Here is an 11268-nt window from a genome sequence, read left to right as displayed (position 1 = left end):
GGGTCTTTGGGGTCCTTTGGGGTCCCTCTGCGGGGGGGGGTCTCTGGGGGGGTCCCTCGGGGGGTCCCTCGGGGTCCCTCGGGGGGGGGGGGTCTCTGGGGGGGGTCCCTCGGGGGGTCCCTCGGGGGGGTCTTTGGGGTCCTTTGGGGTCCCTCGGGGGGGGGCGGTGTCTCTGGGGGTCCCTCGGGGGGGTCCCTCGGGGTCCTTTTGGGGTCCCTCTGGGGCGCTCCTGGGTCCCTTTGCCCCCCCCCCCCGCCCCGCCCCTCAGTCCCAGTCCCTCCCAGTCCCGCCCCAGTTCCTCCCCAGTTCCCTCCCAGTCCCCTCCCAGTCCCCTCCCAGTCCCTCCCAGTGCCCCCCAGTCCCCCCCAGTGCCCCCCAGTCCCCTCCTAGTCCCTCCCAGTCCCTCCCAGTGCCCCCCCAGTCCCTCCCAGTCCCTCCCAGTGCTCCCCCAGTCCCCTCCCAGTCCCCTCCCAGTTCCCTCCAGTGCCCCCCAGTCCCCCCCAGTCCCCTCCCAGTGTCCCCCAGTCCCTTTCCAGTCCCTCCCAGTTCCCTCCAGCCCCTCCCAGTCCCCCCCAGGAATGCTGGGGCGGGGGGGGGCCCACCCGGGGTGGGCCCACCCAGTTACACCACTGGGCCCAGTAAGACCAGTTCCAGCCCTGCTTGCATCAGCAAAGCCCCCCCCCCAAGCCCAGTTACACCCTGGTTTACCCCAGCGGGTCTGGGCCCCACCCCAATTGCATCCCAGTTACACCCCAGTTTACACCACCGGGTCTGGGCCCCACCCCAGTTGCATCCCAGTTTACCCCAGTTCCACCCCAGTTCCATCCCAGTTGCGCCACTGGGTCGGTCTGGGCCTCACCCCAGTTCCATCCCAGTTACACCCCAGTTTACACCATTGGGCTTAGCCCCCCCCCCTCCAGTTTACACCACTGGGCTTGACCCCTCATCCCAGTTACACCACTGAGTCTTGGCTCCCCATCCCACTTACACCACTGGCTTTGGCCCCCTCGTCCCAGTTACACCCCAGTTTACACCACTGGGCTTGCCCCCCATCCCGGTTACACCACTGGCTTTGGCCCCCTCGTCCCAGTCACACCCCAGTTTACACCACTGGGCTTAGCCCCGCCTCCAGGTTACACCACAGGGCTTGACCCCCATCCCAGTTACGCCACTTGCATCCCAGTTCACCCCAGTTCCACCCCAGTTGCGCCACTGGGTCTGGGCCTACACCCCGGTTACACCCCAGTTTACACCACTGAGTCTTGGCCCACCAGCCTTTTACACCACTGATCCAGGACTGGCCCAGTATGACCGGTTACACCCCAGTATAGACCCAGCCACAAGTTTGGAGCACTGGTTTTGGCCCCCCATCTCAGTTACACCCCAGTTTCCACCACTGGGCTTGGCCCCCCCCACCATCCCAGTTACACCCCAGTTTACACCACTGGGCTTGGCCCCCATCCCAGTTACACCACTGCCTTTGGCCCCCCACCCCAGTTACACCCCAGTTTACGCCACTCGGCTTGACCCCTACTCCAGTTACACCACTGGGCTTGGCCCCCCCATCCCCCCATCCCAGTTACACCCCAGTTTACGCCACTGGGCTTGACCCCTATTCCAGTTACACCACTGGGCTTGGCCCCCCCATCCCCCCATCCCAGTTGCACACCAGTTTACACCACTGGGCTTGAACCCTACTCCAGTTACACCACTGGGCTTGGCCCCCCATCCCCCCCCATCCCAGTTACACCCCAGTTTACACCACTGGGGCCCAACCCAGTAAGACCAGTACGAGCAGTTCCCCCCCGCTGGGGGCAGCACTTTATTGACACCAGTAACAGCTCCCAGTACAGACCAGTTTGGACCATTGAAGCCCCCAGCAATGGGTTTGGCCCCCGCCCCGTCCCGGTTACACCCCAGTTTACACCACTGGGCTTGGCCCCCCCCAGTCCCAGTTATGGGGGGGTTGGGGGGGGGCTGTGGGGCAGTTATTGGGGGTCTAAGGAGCAGTTGGTTATGGGGCGGTGATGGGGCTGGTATCGCGCGGTTATAGGGCAGTTATGGGGCAGCTATGGGGTGGTTATAGGGCAGTTATGGGGCAGTTATGGGGCAGCTATGGGGCAGTTATAGGGTGGTTATAGTGCAGTTATGGGGCAGCTATGGGGCAGCTATAGGGTGGTTATAGTGCAGTTATGGGGCAGTTATAGGGTGGTTATGGGGCAGTTATGGTGTGGTTATGGAGCAGTTATAAGGTGCTTATGGGGCAGCTATGGGGTGGGTATAGGGCAGTTATGGGGCGGTTATGGGGCTGTTATGGGGCAGTTATAAGGCGCTTATGGGGTGGTTATAGTGCACTTATGGGGCAGTTATAAGGTAGTTATGGGGCAGCTATGGGGCGGTTAGGGGGCCATTATGGTGTGGTTATGGGGCAGTTATAGGGTGGTTATAGTGCAGTTATAGGGCAGTTAAGGGGCAGTTATAGTGCACTTATGGGGCAGTTATAAGGTGGTTATGGGGCAGTTGTGGGGCCATTATGGTGTGGTTATGGGGCAGCTATGGGGCAGTTATAGGGTGGTTATAGTGCAGCTATAGGGCGGTTAAGCAGCAGCTATGGGGCCATTATGGTGTGGTTATGGGGCAGTTATAGGGCACTTATGGGGTGATTACAGGGCAGTTACGGGGTGCTTATGGGGCAGTTACAGGGTGCTTATGGGCAGCTATGGGGTGTGGCCCCCCCCCCGCCCCCCCCGATGGTGACGCTGTTCTTTATGGCGGGGGGCGGGGGGGGCAGCCCCACATTGGGTTATAGGGCAGCTATGGGGCAGTTATGGGTGGGTTGTGGTGCTATTATGGAGTGCTTATGGGGCAGTTATAGGGCACTTATGGGGCAGCTATGGGGTATCTCCCCCCTCCCCAAAGGGCAAGGCTGTTCTCGATGGTGGGGGATGGGGGGGTCCTGGTATGGGTAGGGGCGGGACAGCCCCGCACTGGGTTAGCGAGCAGGTGTGGGGCAGATGTGGGGCAGGTGTGGGGCAGGTGTGGGGCATGCCCCCCCCCCCTCAGATGGCGACGCTGTTCTCGATGTTGGGGGGGTCGAGGTAGGGGTAGGGGCGGGGCAGCTGCGCGTTGCGGCGCCGCACGCGGCGGGAGATGGCGGCCAGGCGGCGGCGGAATTCCCGCATGAGGCGCCGGGGGGCGCCCTCCGTGAAGTGGCGCTCGGGGTAACAGCCCAGGGGGCGCTGGGGGGGGAGAGGGGAGAGGGGGGTCATTGGGGCCAATGGGGCCATGGGGGGCAATGGGGCCGATGGGGTCAATGGGGCCAATGGGGTCATGGGGGTCATTGGCATCAATGGAGTCATGGGGGGTCAATGGGGCCAATGGGGTCATGGCGGCACACAAAGGCCTGGGGTTAATGGGGCCAATGGGGTCAATGGTGTCGATGGGGTCATTGGGGCCATGGGGGTCAATGGGGTCATTGGGGCCATGGGAGTCAATGGGGCCAGTGGGGCCAATGGGGCCAATGGGGCCAATGGGGCCAATGGAGTCAATGGGGCCAATGGGGTCATTGGGGTCATGGGGGTCAATGGGGTCACTGGGGCCATGGGAGTCAATGGGGCCAGTGGGGCCAATGGGGCCAATGGGGTCAATGGGGCCAATGGGGCCAATGGGGCCAATGGGGCCAATGGAGTCAATGGGGCCAATGGGGTCATTGGGGTCATGGGGGTCAATGGGGCCAATGGGGCCAATGGGGCCAATGGGGTCATTGGGGTCAATGGGGTCATTGGGGTCAATGGGGTCAATGGCATGAATGGGGCCAATGGGGTCATGGGGGTCAATGGGGCCCATGGGGTCATGGGGGTCAGTGGGGTCCTGAGGGGCACCCAAAGACCTGGGGTCAATGGGGTCATGGGGGTCATTAGTGTCAACAGGGTCAATGGGGCCAATGGGGTCATGGGGGCACCCAAAGGTCTGGGGTCAAAGGGGCCAATGGGAGTCAATGGGGATCAATGGGGCAATGGTGTCAATGGGAGTCATTGGGGCCAATGGAGTCAATAGGGTCAATGGGGCCAATGGAGTCAATGGGGCCAATGGGGTCAATGGGGCCAATGGGGTCATGGGGGTCAATGGGGTCAAGGGGTCAATGGGACCAATGGGACCAATGGGGCCAATGGAGTCAATGGGGTCAATGGGGGTCAATGGGGTCAATGGGAGTCAATGGGAGTCAATGGGAGCCAATGGGGTCAATGGGGCCAATGGAGTCAATGGAGTCAATGGAGTCAATGGGGGTCAATGGGGCCAATGGGGCCAATGGAGTCAATGGGGTCAATGGGGGTCAATGGGGCCAATGGGGTCAATGGGGTCAATGGGGCCAATGGGGCCAATGGGGGTCAATGGGGTCAATGGGGTCAATGGGAGTCAATGGGGCCATTGGGGTCAATGGGGTCAATGGGGGTCAATGGAGTCAATGGGGATCAATGGGGATCAATGGGGATCAATGGGGTCAATGGGGGTCAATGGGGGTCAATGGGGTCAATGGGGTCAATGGGAGTCAATGGGGCCATTGGGGTCAATGGGGATCAATGGGGGTCAATGGGGCCAATGGGGTCAGTGGAGTCAATGGGGTCAATGGAGTCAATGGGGCCAACAGGGTCATGGTGGGGGCACCTGGGTGCCCTGGGGGTCATTGGGGTGATGGGGGGGGATGGGGTGGGGGATGGGGGGGGGGGTTGGGTGGGGGGGGAGGGGCCCCTCACCATGTCGAAGGGCTCGTTGCGCAGCACCCACAGCACCCCCAGGACGGTGGCCGTGGTGTTCATGGCGGGGAGGGCGGCCAGGAACTGCCCCTCCGTCAGCGGCTCCTTCGTCTGGGGGGGCGGCTCCCGCATGGCGGCCGGCAGGTTGGGCATGAAGGCCCCCAGCTCGAACTGCCCCACAAGTGAACAGCGCCCCATAGCGCCCCATAGCCCCCCATAGTGCCCCACAGCCACCCACGGCACCCACAGCCCCCCCCGGCGTCCCCTTTCCCTCCCCACGGGAACCAGCCCCCACGGCAGGTTGGCCATGAAGGCCCCCAGCTCACACTGCCCCACAAGTGACAGCGCCCCATAGTGCCCCACGGCACCCCCACAGCGCCCTATAGCGCCCCACGGCACCCATAGCCCCCCCATGGCACCCACACCCACCCCATGGCACCCACTTTCCCTCCCCACGGGAACCAGCCCCCACGGCAGGTTGGCCATGAAGGCCCCCAGCTCGCACTGCCCCACAAGTGACAGCGCCCCATAGCGCCCCATAGCCCCCCACGGCGCCCCATGGTGCCCACACCCCCCTGGGGGCACCACTTTCCCTCCCCACGGGAACCAGCCCCCATGGCAGGTTGGCCATGAAGGCCCCCAGCTCGCACTGCCCCACAAGTGACAGTGCCCCATAGCGCCCCACGGCACCCCCACAGCACCCCATAGCCCCCCACGGCACCCACAGCCCCCCATGGCGCCCAGGGGTATGGGGGGGGGGGGGCCAAGGACTGGGGGACCCAGGCATTTGGGGGGCACCCATGGGGGGGGATACCCATGGGGGGTGGGGGGGGCACCCATGGTGGGGGGGGGGATCACCCATGGGGTGGGGGGGGCACCCAGAGTTGGCCGGGGGGGGGCACCCATGGGGTTGGGGGTACCCAGGTGTTTGAGGGGGCACCCATGGTGGGGGTGGGGGATACCCAGAGTTGGGGGGGGCACCCACGGGTGGGGGGGGGGACACCAAAGGTGGGGGGGTCACCCATGGGGGGGGGGCACCCGGGTGTTTAGAGGAGGGTCACCCAGGCATTTGGGGGGCACCCATGGGGGGGGGGATACCCATGGAGGGTGGGGGGGGCACCCAGGTGTTCAAGGGGGCACCCATGGTGGGGGTGGGGGATACCCAGAGTTGGGGGGGGCACCCATGGGTGGGGGGAGGATCACCCATGGGCGGTGAGGGGGGGCACCCAGGCGTTTGGGGGGCTCCCGGGGGGGGTGAGGGATACCCGGGGGGGGCACCCATGGGTGGGGGGGGGCACCCATGGTGGGGGGTCGGGGGATACCCAGAGTTGGGGGAGGGAACCCATGGGTGGGGGTGGGGGGATCACCCATGGGGGGTGTGGGGGGGCACCCAGGCGTTTGGGGGGCTCCCGGGGGGGGGTGAGGGATACCCGGGGGGGGTGGGGGGGGGGGGGGCACCCATGGGTGGGGGGGGGCACCCACCTGGCCGCTGTTGACGGCGGCGTGGTGGGCGGAGCAGCTGTAGATGACCATGGTGAGGAAGGTCACCAGGCGGGGGATGGTGCGCAGGCGGGACGGCACCCCTGGGGGGAGGGGCGGGGTCAGCCGGGGGCACACGGGGGCACGGGGGGGGGGGCGGGAGGGGCTCGGAAGGGTCGGGGGGGGGGGGGGGGAGGTGTCCTGAGGGGTCACACGGGGTCACCGGCATCACGGGGGGGGTCATCAGGGGTCACACGGGGGTCACCAGGGGTCATATAGGGTCAGCGGGGGTCACTGGGGGTCACAGGGCACCACGCGAGGGTCACCGGAGGTCACACGGGGGTCACCGGGGGTCACATAAGGGTCACGCGAGGTCACGTGAGGGTCACTGGGGGTCACACGGGGTCACACAAGGGTCACTGGGGTCACTGGGGGTGACAGGGAGGGGCTCACCCAGGGGTCACGGGCGGGGTCACGCCAGGGTTGGGGGGGGTGGGGGGGGGGTGTCCTGAGGGGTCACACGGGGTCACCGGCATCACGGGGGGGGTCATCAGGGGTCACACGGGGGTCACCAGGGGTCACATAAGGGTCACTCGAGGTCATGTGAGGGTCACTGGGGGTCACACGGGGTCACACAAGGGTCACTGGGGTCACTGGGGGTCACGGGGAGGGGCTCACACGGGGTCACACGGGGTCATGGGGGGTCACCTGGGGGTCATTGGGGTCATACGAGGGTCACTGGGGGGCACGGGGGGGGTCACAGGGGGTCACGCCAGGGTCGGGGGGGCATGAGGGGTCACACGGGTGTCACCAGGGGTCATATAGGGTCACCGGGGGTCACATGAGGGTCAGTGGGGGTCACCAGGGGTCACAGGGGTCACACGGGGGTCACACAAGGGTCACTGGGGGTCTCATAGGGGTCATCAGGGGTCACATGAAGGTCACTGAGGGTCACATGGGGGTCACCGGGGTCACATGGGGGTCACCAGGGGTCAATCAAGGGTCTGAAGGGGTGACACAAGGGTCCCGGGGGGGTCCCAGGGGGTCCTAGGGGGGTCCCAAGGGGTGACACGAGGGTCCCGGGGGGGGGGGGGTCCCAGGAGGGTGACAGGGGGTGACACAAGGGTTGGGGGGGGGGATCCCAAGGGGTGACACAAGGGTCACGAGGGGTCACAAGGGGTCACACGAGGGTCCCGGGGGGTCCTGGGGGGGGGACCCAAGGGGTGACAGGAGGGTCCAAGGCCGGGGGGGGGGGTCCCAAGGGGTGACAGGAGGGTCCTGGGGGGTCCTGGGGGGTCCTGGGGGGTCCTGGGGGGGGGTCCCGAGGGGTGACAGGAGGGTCCAAGGTGGGGGGGGGGGGTCCCAAGGGGTGACACGAGGGTCCCGGGGGGTCCTGGGGCTGGTCCCAAGGGGTGACAGGAGGGTCCAAGGCGGGTGGGGGGGGGTCCCAAGGGGGTGACACGAGGGTCCTAGGGGGTCCTGGGGGGTCCTGGGGGGGGGTCCCAAGGGGTGACACGAGGGTCCCGGGGGGGTTTCCGAGGGGTGACACGAGGGTCCCGGGGGGTCCTGGGGGGTCCTGAGGGGGGGTCCCGAGGGGTGACAGGAGGGTCCAAGGTTGGGGGGGGTCCCAAGGGGTGACAGAAGGGTCCTGGGGGGGGTCCCAAGGGGTGACAGAAGGGTCCAAGGTGGGGGGGGGTCCCAAAGGATGACACGAGGGTCCTGGGGGGTCCTGGGGGGGGGTCCCAAGGGGTGACACGAGGGTCCTGGGGGGTCCTGGGGGGTCCTGGGGGGGGGGTCCCGAGGGGTGACAGGAGGGTCCAAGGTCGGGGGGGGGGTCCCAAGGGGTGACACGAGGGTCCTGGGGGGGGTCCCAAGGGGTGACACGAGGGTCCTGGGGGCCCTGGGGGGGTCCCGAGGGGTGACAGGAGCGTCCCGGGGGGGTTCCCGAGGGGTGACAGGAGGGTCCGGGGGGGTTCCCGAGGGGTGACAGGAGGGTCCGGGGGGGGGTCCGCGGGGTGTCCCCCCCCCGGGTGTCACCTGAGCGGCGGCGGCCGAGGAAGCCCCTGTGGAAGATCTCCCGCACCCAGGCCTGCAGCTCGGCGTCCCCTCGCACGGCCGCGTCGCACGGGTAGTACAGCCCCACCACGCCCCCCACGAACCTGGGGGGGCCCCGAAAACAAAAAAAGGGGTCAGCTGGGCCCCCCCCCCCTTGTCGCTGCCCCCCAACCCAACCCCCCCAAACTGCGGCTTCTCGCACAAGGGGGCACGAGGGGACACGAGGGGACACGGGGGGACACGGGGGGACACGGGGGGACACGAGGACTCCCGGTCCCATGGGTGGGGGGCACAAGGGGGCACAAGGGGACAGGAGGGGACAGGAGGGGACACGAGGGGACATGGGGACACACGAGGGGGCACAAGGACTCCTGGTCCCATGGGTGGGGGGCACAAGGGGGCACGAGGGGGCACGAGGGGGCACGAGGGGACAGGAGGGGACAGGAGGGGACAGGAGGGGACATGGGGACACAGGAGGGGACACGAGGACACACGAGAGGGCACAAGGGGACACGAGGGGACATGGGGACACACGAGGGGACACGAGGGGACACGAGGGGACATGGGGACACACGAGGGGGCACAAGGACTCCTGGTCCCATGGGTGGGGGGCACAAGGGGGCACAAGGGGGCATGAGGGGACAGGAGGGGGCATGAGGGGACATGGGGACACAGGAGGGGACACGAGGGGACACAAGGACACACAAGAGGGCACAAGGGGACACGAGGGGACATGGAGACACACAAGGGGACACAAGGAGACACGAGGGGGCACGAGGGCTCCCAGTCCCATGGGTGGGGGGCACAAGGGGGCACAAGGGGACAGGAGGGGACAGGAGGGGGCACGAGGGGACATGGGGACACATGAGGGGACACGAGAGGACACGAGGGGACATGGGGACACACGAGGGGACACGTGAGGACACGAGGAGGCACGAGGGGACACAGGAGGGGGCACAGGGATGCAGGAGGGGGCGCACGAGGAGGCACCAGGGGGCACGGGAGGAGGCACGAGGGGACACGTGAGGACACGAGGACACCCGAGGAGGCACAAGGGGACGCACGAGGGGACACGTGAGGACACGAGGGGGCACGAGGGGACACGAGGAGGCACGAGGGATGCACAAGAGAGTGCACGAGGATGCAGGAGGAGGCACAGTGGGGGCACGCGAGGATGCACAAGGGCACATGGGGACGCACGGGGAGGCGCAAGGAGGCACGAGGAGACACAAGAGGACACACGAGGGGGCACGAGGGGGGCACAAGAGGATGCACGAGGGGACACGAGGGGACAGGAGGGGGCATGAGGATACAGGAGGAGACACAAGGGGGGCACAAGAGGACGCATGAGGGGGCATGAGGGGACACGAGGGGGCACGAGGGGGGCACAAGAGGATGCACGAAGGGGCACAAGGGGGCACAAGGGGGCACAAGGGGGGCACAAGGGCATGCACGAGGGGGCATGAGGGGGCACGAGGGGGCACAAGGGGACACAAGGCGGCACAAGGGGACACAAGGGGACACAAGGGGACACAAGGGGATGCACGAGGGGGCACAAGGGGGCACAAGGGTACACAAGGGGGGCACAAGGGGGGCACAAGGGGGGCACAAGGGGGCAAGGGGGCACAAGGGGGCACGAGGGGCACGAGGGGGCACGAGGGGATGCACGAGGGGGCACAAGGGGGCACAAGGGCACACAAGGGGACACAAGGGGGGCACAAGGGGGACACAAGGGGGCACAAGGGGGCACAAGGGGGCACAAGGGGGGCACAAGGGGATGCACGAGGGGGCACGAGGGGGCACGAGGGGGGCACAAGCGGACGCACGAGGGGGCACGAGGGGGCAGAAAGATGCAGGAGGAGGCAGGAGGAGCCACCTGCGGATGGCGGCCCAGATGCGCCGGGCGTCGTCGGCGAAGTGGTAGCAGCGGGTGTGGGTGACGCCGCGGCGGCGCAGGTCGCGGGGCAGCACCAGGGAGTCGTAGTGCAGGTCCCGCAGCCCCCGGGCCACCAGCTCCAGCAGCCCCCGCCGGCCCAGGGCCACCGCCTGCCGCCGGGACCACGGTCCGCACAAAGGCCAGCAAAAGCCGCCCCGATCGCGACGAAATCCCACCCCGATCCCAACAAAATCCCACCCAGATCCTAACAGAATGCACCCGAATCCCACCCAATCCCAACAGAATGCACCCAAATCCCAACAAAATCCACCCAAATCCCAGCAAATCCCAACAAAATCCACCCGAATCTCACACAATCCCAACAGAATCCACCCAAATCCCAACAAAATCGACCCAAATCCCAACACATCCCGACAAAATCCACCCATATCACAACAAAATCCACCCAATCCCACCAAATCCCAACAAAATCCACCCAAATCCCACCAAATCCCAACAAAATCCACCCAAAACCCAACAAAATCTACCCAAATCCTATCCAATCCCAACAAAATCCACCCAAATCCCACACAATCCCGACAGAATGCACCCAAATCCCAACAAAATCCACCCAAATCCCAACGAATCCCAACAGAATGCACCCAAATCCCAACAAAATCCACCCAAATCCCACACAATCCCAACAGAATGCACCTAAATCCCAACAAAATCGACCCAAATCCCACCCAATCCCAACAAAATCCACCCAAATCCCACCAAATCTCAACAATATCCCACCCAAATCCCAACAAAATCTACACAAATCCCAACAAATCCCAACAGAATCCACCCAAATCCCAACAAAATCGACACAAATCCCAACAAATCCCAACAAAATCCATCCAAATCCCAACAAAATCTACCCAAACCCCAACAAAATGCACCCAAATCCCAACAGAATCCACCCAAATCCCACACAATCCCAACAGAATGCACCTAAATCCCAACAAAATCGACCCAAATCCCACCCAATCCCAACAAAATCCACCCAAATCCCACCAAATCTCAACAATATCCCACCCAAATCCCAACAAAATCTACACA

General features: G+C 65.3%; 1 protein-coding gene across 1 annotated transcript; it reads right to left on the bottom strand.

Annotated features, from left to right (window-relative positions):
* Positions 1 to 1804: 1804 nt before the first annotated feature.
* On the bottom strand, positions 1805 to 10613 carry LOC134509796 (hydroperoxide isomerase ALOXE3-like). Its single transcript, XM_063322376.1, has 5 exons — positions 10165 to 10613; positions 8271 to 8392; positions 6237 to 6337; positions 4755 to 4925; positions 1805 to 3239 (listed from the first exon to the last, which is right to left on the bottom strand). The coding sequence occupies exons 1-5, from the start codon at positions 10611 to 10613 to the stop codon at positions 3060 to 3062; spliced, it is 1023 nt and encodes a 340-aa protein (XP_063178446.1). The 3' UTR covers positions 1805 to 3059.
* Between the last annotated feature and the right edge of the window lie 655 nt (positions 10614 to 11268).

This window comes from Chroicocephalus ridibundus, unplaced genomic scaffold (assembly GCF_963924245.1).
Source record: "Chroicocephalus ridibundus unplaced genomic scaffold, bChrRid1.1 SCAFFOLD_574, whole genome shotgun sequence".
Taxonomy (NCBI): Eukaryota; Metazoa; Chordata; class Aves; order Charadriiformes; family Laridae; genus Chroicocephalus; species Chroicocephalus ridibundus.
The sequence above is the reverse complement of the archived record's forward strand: the minus strand, read 5'-3'. Positions and strand labels throughout refer to the sequence as shown.

What these genes read in the sequence shown, in the direction of transcription:
- LOC134509796 (XM_063322376.1), bottom strand. Translation starts at nt 10,613, where the DNA reads ATGGGTGGATTTTGTCGGGATGTGTTGGGATTTGGGTCGATTTTGTTG. An exon ending in ATCTGGGCCGCCATCCGCAG is followed by an intron (nt 8,393 to 10,164) that starts GTGGCTCCTCCT and finishes GGGCCCCCCCAG; the next exon opens with GTTCGTGGGGGGCGTGGTGG. An exon ending in CCGCCGTCAACAGCGGCCAG is followed by an intron (nt 4,926 to 6,236) that starts GTGGGTGCCCCC and finishes CTTGTGGGGCAG; the next exon opens with TTCGAGCTGGGGGCCTTCAT.